The sequence below is a fragment of the Xiphias gladius genome, chromosome 13, assembly GCF_016859285.1.
Source record: "Xiphias gladius isolate SHS-SW01 ecotype Sanya breed wild chromosome 13, ASM1685928v1, whole genome shotgun sequence".
NCBI classification, from domain to species: Eukaryota; Metazoa; Chordata; class Actinopteri; order Istiophoriformes; family Xiphiidae; genus Xiphias; species Xiphias gladius.
In genome coordinates, this window is record NC_053412.1 from 11,819,907 (window position 1) to 11,832,581 (window position 12,675).

Here is a 12,675-nt window from a genome sequence, read left to right on the forward strand (position 1 = left end):
CTCTCTCTCTCTCTCTCTCTCTCTCTCTCTCTCTCTCTCATAATGTGTGTGTATGTGTGTGTGTGTGTGTGTGTGTGTGTGTGTGGCGGCAATAAGCATGGTGGTGGCTGCAGGCCACGGCAAGTCATCCGTGCTTCCCCTTATCGTTTTAATCACCTCGTTAGGCGCAGCTAGTCCAACCACTTACTGGCCACTGCCCCTCCTCTGGAACGATGCCCTCCTGACCCGATGCTGGTGGTGCCACCGGGCACAGAGATGCATGATGGGAAGAGGAAGAGAAAACTTCGGAGCAGTTTTCTTCAAAAGGCATCGCTTTGGTCATGCAGGGTTGTGTCAATACGCCATGTAAATATAGGCAACATCACCAAGCCATAAATCTATATTATTCCACCATTAGAAATATTTTAAACTCGGTCTGGATGTTTGTGACTTGCTTTTCCGAGAGCCTGAATCACTATCTTTGGATGGCATGAATGTGTGACAGGTGCAACGAGGGGAGGCCGATCTTGAATTAGAGTAGGTACTGCACATCTCTGATTTACCTGACGAAGTTTGTTTGGACCGAAACATCAAATGAAAGAAGTGAAGAGTGCCCTCTCACTTTTATTCTGTGAATCCCAAAGGAGTCACAACACTCAGATTTGTTTCTTCTTTATTATCAATGTTTTGAGCCCATTTCATCAAAAACTTTTCCAATAACACTAACGCTATATAAATCACTATTTAAAAAGAAAAAGATTTTATTAAAAAATTCAACACGTTTATTCTTTTCCAGAAGCTAAAATGACACAGATGTCTTATCTATTATTATCTGGACATATTGCTTCTATCAGATGTGCTTTGTAGTTGCAAATCTCTTCCTCTTCTTTCTCAACATTCCCAAAGATGTAAGGAGAAAAGAATAAATCAGATATGAAAAACATCAAATTTAAGGATTGGACAGTACAGAACACAGTAGCTTTAGAGAGCCGGTGGCGTGTCCAAACCACTTGCTTGATTGAGAACTCGTCATTTAGTCACTCATTCTTTTCCAAAAGGTAAAATGACAGAAGTAGACTATGTGTATACACATACATATATAAGTGTTTTCTCTTTGGTGAAAATGATCCCTTATCTTATCTCATCTTGAAGTACAGTGTACAAAAAAAAGAAATAATTAAAAAAAACAGATGCATTTTAGGATGGAGTTCTGACTTGCAAGGAGCTTCTATTAGATGTGTTTTAAGTTGAAAATCTCCCTCCCTCTACCTGCACTATGAAAACACCCCGTCATTTTTTTTTTTAATCATTATCATTCTAATCATTATCATTCACCAAAAAAAAAAAAAAAAATGTATTTATGTATCTAGCTATTTATCTATTTATTTATTTTTCCATCCTTTATCATGCACACATCTCTCTGCTTTCCCTTTGCCCACTACTCCCACAGGAGGGAGAGCGCTTGAGGGCTGAGGGGCGTGAGGAGAGAGGGAGGAGGTGTGTGTGGGGTGTGTGTGTGTGTGTGTGTGTGTGAGGGGGTGGGGGGGGGGATGGGGATGAGGGAGGGGGCGGCGTTAGACAATACCATTCCTCAAATATATTCCGTTCCCTCCGTCCCTGAAGTGAGCCTTTATTAGTCGGGACCGTTTGGATCTTATCTCGCATATGACAGTGGGTGGAAGAAAGACTGGAGGAAGAAGGAAGGGGGATTATCCGTGAGCCGCCTCCCGATCCGCTGATTCCCGACACGGGAGAGCCTCGCTTATCTCGCCCCTTTATCTCCATCTTCCGCAGGCGGATGGACGAGTAGCCCTGGCCGCACTTTCACCACTATCTGCCCATCTCGTCCATTGTCTCTCCATCGCTGGCACCACACGGGAGGCCGACTGATCCCCGCTCACATCATTATTTTCATCCTTTTTTTTTTTTTTTCTTTTCTTTTCTTTTTTTTTTTTTAACTCGACCGATCACCGGGCATCTTCGGACTTCGGGCTTTGATTTGCAGAAAACATTTCCCCGCTTGACGTTTGACCCCGCGCGACTTCCCATGTCGCAATCTCCCGGCTGAAAAAGTAAACGAACTACTTTCTTTTTTTTTTTTTTTTTAACTATTACCATTATTCGTATTTTTCGTTTTTTGGGGTGAGACTGAAGGTCCATCTGTGTAACATCTGGTGGTTGTCTGGCCGGTGGAATATGAGTTAATTTGGAGTTGAGGCTCCGCTCAAGAGCGTCTTTAAGTTCGTTTCAAGACAATTTTGCCTCCCAACTCTTTGTCAAGGTGAGTTTCAAATGTGGGGGGAAAAAAAAAAATCCACATACACTTGAAAAAAAATAAGTGTCATATCAGTTTATTTGTTTTGTTTTTTGTTTTTGTTTTTTTAATGTTTGAGCCTCCGTCCCTCTGTTTTTTTTGTATCTTTATCTGGCGCCAGGAAAACATCTTTTTTTTTACTTTCCCCGTTTGATAAAAAAAAGAAAAGCAACAATAGCTCCGGTGATTTCGTGTCCAGCAGATGTCAACGTTATTTTTGCAGTCTTATGCCTCCATGCTGTCAAGTCACCGTGGCCTCAGCCAAGCAGATGTGTTCATCACACTGTGACAGATGGCCAATTCTGATTATGTTAATTCACCAAAAAAGGGAGTTTCTCTCTCAGAAAATCATCGCAACTTGCGGGTTGTTGTTGTTTTTTTTTTTAATTTAGAAAAAAGCACAAATCAAAAATGACCATTTGAGCGAAAACTCAAATGTGACACTTTAAAAAAAATGTCTTGTTTTCCTAATTGTTCTTTTTAAGGCCTAAGGCTGTTAATAAATTAACCATTCCTCGAATTTCGAGCCATTCATTATTTATGGAGTTTAATGTTATTATGCAATGAAGGTAGACTGCATTTATGGGTGGGTTGGGTGGGTGGGGGGTCTGGCCCCCGAACAAGCACCCGCTGTGGGATTTCTTATACTGGGGCCTCAGGGTGGCAGAAAACACTTAAAACAATTAAATCTAATTGACGAGTTTTCATTCATTTTCAGTTTTTCTTTGTGACTTTCGATCAACAGCAGAATTATTAGGACGGGAGACACTGGAGAGTCGATTTCCAACTGGTTGTTTGGATTTTCGAGGTCATGTGTAGAAATCCAGGTGTCACACAGGTGCAGGGGATGGCGGAGAATAAATCACTGTATGATGGTTGCTTTCGTCCAAACCACAGGTTCTTAAGGAGGAGTGACTGCCCAACACCAGAGCAATAAAAATGATGCTTAGCCCGGACCAGGCGGAGGCGGACCTCTCCTGGACTCAGTCCGACCCGGAGACGATGCTCAACGGCCTCAAGTCGGCCGGCTGCGCCTCGGACGAGCCGGCGGAGGGCGAGGACAGGGCCAAATGCAAAGCCGAGCAGCCCCTGAGCAGGGAGGAGAAGAGGAGGAGGCGGAGAGCCACGGCCAAGTACCGCTCGGCCCACGCCACCAGAGAGCGCATCCGGGTGGAGGCGTTCAACGTGGCCTTCGCGGAGCTGAGGAAATTACTCCCCACCTTGCCCCCTGACAAAAAACTCTCCAAGATCGAGATCCTCAGACTGGCTATATGCTACATCTCCTATCTTAATCACGTGTTGGATGTCTAAAAGTGACCCCCATACCCCCACCCGCCCCCCTCGCCCCACACCCCCGCCCCACACCCCCGCCCCCTCCCTCCAAGAGACAGAATGCTTTGGTTGGGGTTGGTAGACTGGACTCCCAGCGCATGCTGGGCATCGAACTGGGTATGGCAAGGTCGACAGTCAGGGTCGACCGCTGGGGGAGCTTTTTCTAAAGCTCGCCCTCACTGTGTTTCTCTGTAGCTCTCGTTGTGTTGCTGTTAAATTCGTCGGTTTCCAGGTGAAAAAAAAACAACTGCACCCCCCCCCAACTCTCTATTGAGATAAGTTACACAATAAAAATAAAAAAAAACTGAATGTATCTATCAATCAAGGTTAGAAAAAATATATTTCACTCCAGACTTTTTTTTTTATATATATAAAGGTATATTCAGTGGGGAACCTCCTGACTGATAGGAAAGGTGGCTCAGTACAACAAACTGATCCTGCTCTGACTTCAGGGACTTCACCTGCGTCTTTGAGATTTTTTTTTTTTTTTTTATTGCAACACACTAACAAATTCAGCAAACCTGAAATCGTTGAGGGAAAAAAAAAAAAAAAAAAAATCCACCCAATCAAAACCCATGAAATCGTTTCTCCCCCTGCCAAAATGAAACCGTCCGGTCCCCGGACGCCGGGGCTTTGCCATACCTTGCAGTTGCGGGTCCGGTGCTGGTGACTGCCGCGGCGGCGGCGGCGGCGGCTTCGGCGGCGGTGGTGGTGGTGTGGAGTGTGGGGCCGGCGACAGCCGCTCCGGGTTTAAAAAAAAAAAAAAAAAGCCTCGGCCCCTCGGTCCGGACCGCTCGGCGGGCGGAGTGCCGCCAGTCTAAGGGGGGGGGGGGGTCCACCGACACAGCCGCCGGGGCGCTTCCCTCTGAGCGAAACGAAAGGATGTAAACGAGATAGCTGCTTTAGACCTAGTTTAGACGATGTTTTCCGTGAAGGAAGAAAAAAAAAAAAAAAAAGATTCAATGCGTAAGTGCCACTTATGACATATAAAATTGTGACCTTAATCATTTTTTTTTTAAAAAGTGTATGGAATTATTTATTTAATTGTGTTACTATTTAAGGCTAATTTATTTATGTTGATACCATAGGCTGGCGTCTTTTTGTATAAATGTATATTGTTTGTTGCTTCTATATTTTAGGCTGTGAAATTGAACTTGGAAAGTGATGGTTGTTCTACTCTTGAAAATGGCACTTTCTGTTTATCCATAGCATAACTTATTCGTTTGATGTATGTCATTCTCTCTCTCTCTCTCTCTTTTCATTTCTTAATTTCTAATGTCACGTCTGTTGTCTATCAATAGCAACGATAAGCACTTCAGCATGGGGCTCAGTGGCCCCATAAATGTTTATTTCCCTAAATTGTTGTGGAAAAGAGGTTGCTCGAGGAATAAGAATTGGGCTGCTAAAAATGAATAACAATGATAATGGTAATAATAATAATAATAATAATAATAATAATAATTCAGTTTCCATTCAATTTTTAAAAATTGCTTCACTGACAGAATAATGTAAACATGTGAAGAATGATTATGTCAAACAGTTTCTACCACCAAGGGGTTATCATACGATTCAGAGTTAAACCTCTTTTTTTGCTGTGACCAAAAAACATTAATGCTAATAATTAGTCTGAATTTATTATCTTCAACGTTTTGATGTTATTATTTTTTGATTAATTGGTTTATTTATTTGTCTCTGCTTTTTATTACGAAATTCAATAAGTAATTTTATAGTGAAGGAAAAAAAAAAAAAAACATATCCTCTATCCAAAGATTTTTTGTCTCTTCAGGGTTGTGTAGGCTACTTGTTGCTTTATGCAGATCTTTTGTAGTAGAGGTATCGTGTGACAGCTGGTTTCTAATGGACAAACTTTTCATATTTTCCGGTGTTATTTTTAATTAAAACGGAAATACTTGAAAAAAAAAAAGATTCTCTTTCCTGTTTTGAAATATATTTTTTAAAATAAAGTCCCGAAGGTTTTCGACTTTGCACCGTGGAGGAACAAGTGGGCCAGCAGCTAATGGCGACTGCGTGATGACGCCTAATAATCAGCTTTGACGGGAAAGACGGATACGGAACAGGATGACGTCAGGTTCACGCTCGCGTCGACGCGCGTGCGGGATGATATAAGTGCGCATTCAAATCAGCGCGCATTCAGGTCCTACGGAAGGCTTTCAGATGGCCCTCCGAACACACACACACACACACACACACTCCAACACACAAGCCTATACTCACGTTTAGCCTACTGTGTAAACACAATACAAGGTGAAACACGTGCAAACGCAGTTTAGCACACAGATGAAAAACCACCAAACTGTACACACACACACACACACACACACACACACACAGAAACACAAGTCTACTTACATTTCGCCTACTGTAAACACACACAGGTCTGCAAGATGAAATAATTGCAAACCCATGCAGATAAAGAAAACTCACTCTGTACACGCATATTTTCTCTCCCGCACACAGACACACAGAACACACACACACACACAGACACACAGACACACACACAGTGGTCAGCAGCTAAAGGCAGTGGTAGCCTACATGTGTGCTCCTGGCTGAAAAGCTCTTTCCCTCCCCAGAGAGGGGGCAGGTGTTACTCCAGACGAGCCAAGACAACCAAATTACTGGCCGTCTGGCACCTCCCGTGGGAAACCCGGGGAGAAAGGAGGGATGGGAGAGAAGGAAATTTATGAGCGAGCGAGCGCCGAGATGTAATATTGCCAAATGGTATGAGCAAAAAACATCCAAATATTTATATTCATTTGTGATATATACGCCTATTCCCATCAATTGTGCTATAAAAAACTTGTAGTTGAGTTACAGAACAGGAGATGGGGAGGATGTGTGAATGCTTTTATCCAAGTCACATTAGATTATCATGAGTGAAACCTGTTTTAGGACAAGCATGGTTGGCCCCAGTGGGATTCGAACACTTCACCGAGGAAATTCCAGAGTTAAGCTGTTCAAAGTGAGCAACAGAGTGCTTTATGTCATATATGTATGATTAGAAACTGTAAGAAACCATCTATCCATCTATCTACCTATTTACCTATCTTCCGGTAGCAGCTGCAGTGAGGTTTTAGCGAAGCCACCCATGTCACAAAAAAAGCATTTCAAATCTTTTTATCTGTTTAGAATGAGGCTAGCATGAAATGTTCTTTGCTCGGCAGCTCAAGGGCCTCCAGTGTCTCGTTTTTCTATTTGGCATCTGTCAGTCATCTGCCCGACTTTGTAGTTTTACCTTCAACTGCACACACACGGGTCCAGAAAGCATATGGCGAATAGGCTGCTTTTATTAGTCAGATTGATGTTTTGGAGATAAACTTTAAAGCGAGACTATGTAACTTTTGAAAGAAGGAATAACAAGTTCTTCTTTTTAAAAATTAAATGTTGTATCCAAAAGAAATGAAACCGTTGCTAATTTCAGTATACTCAGGGGTTTTGCTGCCACAGCCTAAATTAGCCTGGTAGGATCAGTAGCTTGTGGTTGCTAACATTAGCAAACTTCCAATATGTTGTCGTACGACAGAACTTACCGAGTTAGTTTGCCAACCTTATTTTCTGCTTACGGTCCCTTTCCATTTACTCTCAGTTAGGTAGCCTAATAAAAACGTACTTTTTTTGACATTGTATCAAATGACAATGTGAAAGGGGTCGCTCATAGAGATGAACCTACCTGCAACCTCAGCCTTATGGAGCTTTATTGTGAGTTTCAGCTCAATGTTTAGCTGTCCAGCCCACAGCTTTACTGTTTTGGTTCACTTTGTCGCTTTTGACCACAGCAGGCAGCTGTTTTCAGCTCTAAAAACCTACTGTACACGACCTGCCCGGCACCAAATGGCAGACAGATAAAGTTAGCAACTAGCTTGTGAACATAGTGGAGCATTCAGCAGCTAAAGAGCCACATATTTCTCTTCGGAGTTGGTAGAGACCATAAACAGAGCTAAAAGAAGAGTGAATCATTGGCCAGCACACGTCAGATGGACAGAAACACCACAACAAATGAATGCTAATGTTTCTCTGAATCCGCTGGAGGTGTGAATAAGTAACTGCCTATCAAGTTCGACAGAAAGCAAAGCCAGTTTTCATCTTGTGTAATTTACACTAATTTCACTGTTTTTCAAATTCGACTGAACTGAACCCTTTGTGTTTATTTACCAATGTACCCGCTGCACAGATATTAGCTGCAAGCTAGCTAACAACGGATGTTTTGCCCGTGTTTGGGCATGTGAATGTGTGTTTGAGTTCAGCGCAGCTTCTGACTGAACTCATCAGAAACTCAGGTTCACTCTCTTATTTCCCTCAAGTCTCTCTCCTATTTCTACTTGTCTGTGTATGTTTATGAAGTAGATTCACAAAGCACCGGGATACATGCTAATGTATTGCTAAAGCTGAAACATCAGTTCAGGGAAAATTCCGGCCTACTTGTGTCTTGTCCATTGACCTTGTATGCAATCATGTCTTAAAACACAGAAAGTGAAAAAAAATCTCTCACTTAGAAGGAAAACATGATTCAGTGGCAGTTGATTCATTACATTCAGCAGAAACTGACACTGTCAGCAGTTTGCATCACATAAGAATCACTTTGAAACATTTACATGTTTGATAATCATTTGATTTTTATTAGAACATTTGTTGTACACCATTCAAACCTGACTGATCCAATATTTCAGACCGCGCTATCAATGGTTTTTTACAAAAAAAAAAACAAAGAAAGAAAAGAACACCAATATGTTGCATCAACAGATTGTCGTCTTCTGAACACAAAACAAGCTCTGCGATTTTGGCATGGCGTGGAGACAGACTTCTGCTCAAGCTTATTGAATGGAGGAGTCCATCTGTACGTCGCCGTGAAGCACCACAATGCCATTTGTGCTCCTCATCCCAAAAGCTTCCTTAGCATCAGTCCTCTTCAAATTATTCTTTACAAACCCCCAGAAGGGCCAGGGGAGAGAAAAAGTGACAGGTGAAGCCCAAACTGCTGAGGACACTGAACAGCCTGGCTGACAGTGTGGCCAGTGCATGCTTGTGTGTGTATGTGTGTGTGAGAAAGTACCACGTTTCACCACAACCCCCCCCCCCCCCACCTTCTTTGCACCGTGGGCTTATGTAACGGTGGAGGCCGAGGAGTGACCATATGTCAGGAGGTGTGTGCAGACGGCAGGGGATTATACAGCGGCCATTATCAGCGTTTGCACATCCTTCTCCTCATCATCATTCAGGTATACTCAGAGCCAGGAGGAGCACACACACACACACACACACACACACACACACACACACATACACACACTGCTCTACACACCCATTTAATTCTGAGAGCTCACTAGCTCTGTGTAAATTGGACAGGGAGAAAGAGTATGACAACAAACAGCCATATGTTCACAGTACGAGGAACAACATTTGGAGCTTTTTGTGCTGCCTCATTTTTTCGCCCTCTCTTTTATTCTCCACGTCGTTGGGTATTATGGAAGTGTTCATGTTCAAGGTGACAACTCCCCCGTCAATATTGCAACTCCGGCCCCCCCCCTTTCCTCCCTCTCGCCTCTCTCATAGAGGTGTGTATTGGTGGGAGTGCATGAAGCGTGCACATCCCGGTGAGTGTGTATGAAGGGTGCTCGTGCAGCACAAGTACAAAGCCTGGTCCATGTGTTGAAATGCAGCCCCCGGGATGGGCCGTATTATCCCTGCCTACTTCACCAGCAGGGTCCCGGGGCTCGAGCTGGCTCGTGGCCCTTTGTCTCCAAACAGATGGAAATGGGCAGAGGAGAGGAGAAGTGGAGAATCAGAGAGAGAGGAGGAGGAGGCGGATTTGGGGAGGGGGGGGGCAGAATGGATGGAGGTTGGAGAAGGGGAAGGGAGGGGAGGGAGAAAGAGTCAGTCTGTTCTCATTAAGTGCTGTATTGAAGACAACATCCCCCCACAATGCGTCAGCAGCCGCGGATGGTCCCCTTCTCATTCAGACTCACGCTCGGACCATCTGTACCGCGGGCCTGTCATAAGGTGTGTGTGCATGCATTAGGCCCCGCACACGGCCCAATCTGGCGAGTTAAAATGGTGATATTCATTGGGTTTCAATTTGGTTAAGATCTTTCAAATCCAATTGTTGGGCCTTTGTTGTGGACGCCTTAGCGGTTGTGAGTCACTGTGAGTCAGAAGGGGAGTTTATTCAACATCCTGCTGTCCCTTTTTTTGAGTCTCAGAGGGCACACACACACAGCCAAGACGTAGATGTATAATTACTGACTCACAGACATTAAGGAAGAATTATCTCTACTTTAACCCTCTGTCATTATTATGGACACATTTTTGCACGAAAAATTACTTAAATTGTTTATTGATTATCCAAACAGTTGCTGATTAATCTTGGTTGTTTTTTTTATTTTTGAGCCTTTCTTGTCTTCACCTACCTTTTCGACTGCAATTTTTGTACATAATTTTTCTTGTCTATTTGTGGGACTGATCAACCTGCAAGTAGATCCTGGGGCAAAAGTGAGCTGTGGGCCCCTACTGAATAAAGTAAAAATGCAAAACCCACCTTAAGGCCTTTCTCATTTCAGTGCCACATATTACTGCGCAAATTTGCAGTTAATCAAAATACCAAAAACTTATTGTGACAACCATTCATCCTAAGGCCTTGAGGTCTCCCGAGGGTCTGAGACCCAGGGGCAGTTGCCTGTTTCCACGCCTTAGTTATTTGTGACTATTCACAGGGGACTATACTACTCAATATACTTTTACAGTTACTATTTGTATTTTGCACCTTTAATTTTAATGTTTCCGTGCTTAATTTGCATATAGTATGCTCATAATGTTCTGTCTCTTACTTTTGCTGCCGTGAAACTTCATTTTCCCTGCGTGGGATCCACAGAGTCTATCTTATCTTATTAATGGGGAGCAATCGAAAGTTGCGGAGATGTGAATTGTGTTTTAGGTCCAATACCATCAGATTCCGATGTCCACCTCAGGTTTCTCGTACACGCCGGTGAAAGCGAACCCTGAAATTCAGCGTTTCCTCTGTGGCTTAAATTGCTTGACACACAGTCGTTTTGGGGTAAACATGACCTGCATCTTTGCAGCGAAAGCCCTGAATGTGCAGTATGTTTTGTTATATAAGCCCACCCCTAACCATAACCTCATACTAACTTGGAAAAATATGGGACTGGGCCTTTAAACCTAATTTGTCACAGCTGGATGTAATAGGCCCCTGAACAGAGCATCTCATCTGGCAGACTGCAAACTCTGTAAACCCGCATTGCTCCTGCCATAGTCTGAATCCCTCCCGCTCTCTTTCTGCATGTATGCGTGTGGTCTCATAAACTGCATCTCTTCCCACTTCGTCTTCATTTTTACGCGCTTTCATTTCCCCCCTCTATTTACCAAAAACCCCTCTAAACTCATAAACTCCGTGTCTTTGGGGAGGAATCCATCCATCTTCCGGACACCAAATTGAATTGATCTCAGGGGCCCCCGCCTCGCCTTCCTCAATGGGGGCCATCTGCGCGCGCTTCCCCGCTTTGAATAAACGTGGAAAAGGTGTCAGCACGCGCTGCCGTCACACGGCGCGCGTGCCAACGAGGGTAGCTCGCGCTCCCATTCAGCTGTGTAATGTGATTTCACCGCTTTCACTGCCGCCGATTGATTCACCCATCGGGGCAGAGAGGTCTTTTGTTAACTTGTAGATGCTATTGTTGATTTTGAAAAGGCGTTTTATTTAATCACTCATAGATATCAACTTTAGATAAAATAATTCGAATTTTATTTTTAGACAAAATAATTGCAAATACATCCGAACCGATCGACTTCTGACGGTTGGCGGGTGGAAAAAAAAACACGAATAAGCTTGATTTTTAAAAAATAAATTCAGGCGTGAATTACAACAAATATATGTCTGCAAGATGGAAGAGTTCGGCTGTGCGTTTGGAAACTTTCAGGTCAAGCAACGGCGGCAAGTCGCCACACGGTGGCGCACTAATCTCAAACTACGGCGTTTGAGGGCAGCGGACGCACGCTCTCTGGATCGGCATGAAAAAGGTATTTATATCCCTGCAGCAGTGAAACGAAATGATGACGAACGGGTAAATAACAAAACAAAACAGGGGTTTAGTGAGTTATAACAGTCCTAAAAAATATCAAAAGTCCTATTTAAATGTGCAAATATAACACATCCACAGCTGAGCTCTAAAGCCTTGCTTCTTAAAGCATATGTTGATATTGTTCATGTTTATTAGGCAATCTGACTACATCAGTGTAGCTGTCTCTATCACGTAGTTTTTGGATCTTTATGTACAGACACTGATATCGAATAATACATACCACCCCCATCTCCCATCCCCCATCCTTGACACAGCACCGCTGTTTACTTGGCTCTCCACGGGGAGGCCCAGGGGTCGCGTCCCAGTCATGAGCCCCATTGTGTTCTGGAGGGGATGAGATGCATCTAAGAGTGGGTGTGTGTGCGCCGGGGTAAGGATGCAGTTCAAGAGAGGAGAAAATATTGATCCACAAACAGCTGTGTAATTGCTGGGGGCCTGGGCTGCCTTGCAGCTGGAGTTTTTCATCTGTGTTTGGAGCCTGAATGAGCTGGCCTGCGCCCACATTGTCCAGTGACACAATCGAGGAAGAATGGCAGCAGCAACAGAGAAATGTGAAATCAGTTGATGGGGATATATGTTTGAATTGATTTTCGTGTAACCTTTATTTAACCAAAAACACTTATTGAGGTGAAAGGTGCCCTAATATCCATGAGATTATTAATGTATGCATTGTTTTGATTTAGTTTCTGTGACAATGTTTCAACAAATGTTCACATTTTTTTTTTTTTTAAAGTTGCTTATTTATTTATTCTATAATTACCATGAATGCATGACACAAACTGATTATGTCAGCCAATCAGCGCCCAGCACCTGGACTGGGAGGACTGAGTTTTCCCATTCATTCAAGGAGCACTTCTTCAAAATCAGTGGATCCCAGCCTTTCTGGCTTGTCACCGATTAAAACAGAATTGCACATCTCCAGCAGTTGCATATGTCTCT

At 43.4% G+C, this 12,675-nt stretch overlaps 1 protein-coding gene across 5 annotated transcripts in view; it reads left to right on the plus strand.

The window, feature by feature from the left end:
• Nucleotides 1–3,604, plus strand: part of LOC120798173 (helix-loop-helix protein 2-like) — a 33,627-nt gene extending 30,023 nt beyond the window's left edge. For 2 of the 5 annotated variants that reach the window (XM_040142272.1, XM_040142270.1), the window contains one exon: nucleotides 3,191–3,604. In XM_040142272.1, coding sequence (XP_039998206.1) covers nucleotides 3,233–3,604 — 372 coding nt within the window. In that variant the 5' untranslated portion in view covers nucleotides 3,191–3,232. Of the gene's footprint in view, nucleotides 1–254; nucleotides 517–1,957; nucleotides 2,052–2,134; nucleotides 2,261–3,190 lie in introns of those variants that run through there. The other 3 variants (XM_040142271.1, XM_040142274.1, XM_040142273.1) reach the window with 3 other exon arrangements.
• Nucleotides 3,605–12,675: the final 9,071 nt, after the last annotated feature.